This window comes from Nematolebias whitei, chromosome 11 (genome assembly GCF_014905685.2).
Source record: "Nematolebias whitei isolate Nwh7 chromosome 11, NemWhi1, whole genome shotgun sequence".
NCBI classification, from domain to species: Eukaryota; Metazoa; Chordata; class Actinopteri; order Cyprinodontiformes; family Rivulidae; genus Nematolebias; species Nematolebias whitei.
In genome coordinates this window covers 48,118,831-48,120,333 of record NC_056508.1, presented here as the reverse complement: position 1 = coordinate 48,120,333, position 1,503 = coordinate 48,118,831, and the positions used below count along the sequence as shown (strand labels likewise).

The 1,503-nt window shown below is 45.4% G+C and overlaps 1 protein-coding gene across 1 annotated transcript in view; it reads left to right on the top strand.

Moving 5' to 3' along the window:
• LOC119417382 (suppressor of tumorigenicity 14 protein homolog) overlaps positions 1-1,503 on the top strand; it is a 32,273-nt gene that overhangs the window by 8,431 nt on the left and 22,339 nt on the right. The window contains exon 2 of the mRNA XM_037684585.1: positions 374-527. Coding sequence (XP_037540513.1) covers positions 374-527 — 154 coding nt within the window. The remainder of the gene's footprint in view (positions 1-373; positions 528-1,503) is intronic.

Sequence of the window (1,503 nt, the reverse complement as noted above, 5' to 3'; positions counted from 1 at the left end):
CTTTATTTCTACAGGTTAGTCTCATTGAGCCTCGAGGACTCGTTTGCAAGAGAGACCTGATTTTAACAAAGAACACAGACGAGGTACAGACAACAATAAACAATCTTCTAAAAACCAATAAAATGAAAATTAAATTGAAGAAATTAAATAAAAACAAAATAAAAGCAGCTACATTATAAACTCAGTAAATCTCTGGCAGCAGCAGAATATTCCAGAATAAACTTTTTATTCTTTGTTCCTGTAACTTTTCTCTTTTTTCTCTGTGAAACAAACAGAACCAAAGTTTAGGTTCTGGTCCAAGTGTTTGGTTCTGGTCATGAAGAACCAGATCTTCTGTTCTGTAAACTGATGAGTCTGTCTCTTGTCTTCGCAGGACCTGGACCAGGACGAATTCCTGCAGGCCTCGAGCCACAAGAATCTGGAGAAGAAACCAGGTTGCAGGAAGAGGCTTTGGATTGGACTTGGACTGCTGCTGTCAGCCGGCGCCATGTCTCTGCTGACCGGACTTCTGGTGTGGCACTTCCACCGTGAGCTGACCCAGAATTATCCATGTGGGCCGGGTTTGGGTACAAGTCAGAGGACAGGACTCAGACCTGGACTCGGGTTCTGACTCGGGTTCTGACCCAGGTTCTGATCTAGGTTCTGACTCAGGTGGTTGTAATAGCAGAACGTTCCTCAGCTGATCTGAACCTGTTTCTGTGGTTCTGGTTGAACTGGTTCTGCTGCTGCGGAACATTGTTTACTGCCTGTTCTGCAGGGAACCGGTTCTGGAACCCACTCAATGCCGCTTGTGTTGGTTGATGTGAATTTCAGCATGTTTTTCATCCCACCTCAGTTTCATGGCTGTGGTGTTCAGAGGTCACTGAAGGTCACTGAAGGTCTCTGGTGTTCAGAGGTCACTGAAGGTCACTGCAGGTCGCTGGAATAATCCAAACTTTCTGTAGAAGAGGAGTAAACAGATCCAGATCCAGATTATGTTGCTGACAAAACACTGAGCTCAGATCCTGGAAGTCAACAATAGTTCAGATGTGTGACCTCTGACCTCTGAGAGGAACCATCAGTCCAAGAGACACTCTGGGGGATGGAGACAGAAAGACAAGACAGGAGGAGACGAGTTTGATCATTTTGTGATCAAATCAGTAAATCCTCCACGTTCAGCTGTGATTGAGGAAAAAGAGCTGAAAACAGCTGCTCAACATCCTGTGTGACTTGTTTAAACATGGTGGATGGATGGTGGTTGGACAGTGGTTGGATGATGGTTGGACGGTGGTTGGATGATGGTTGGATGGTGGTTGGATGATGGTTGTATGTGGTTGTATGGTGGTTGAATGATGTTGGATAATGTTGTATGGTGGTTGGACAGTTGTTGGACAGTGGTTGGATGGTCATTGGACAATGTTGTATGGTGGTTGGATGATGGTTGGACAGTGGTTGGATGGTCATTGGACAATGTTGGATGGTGGTTGGATGATGGTTGGACAGTGGTTGGATGATGCTGGATGG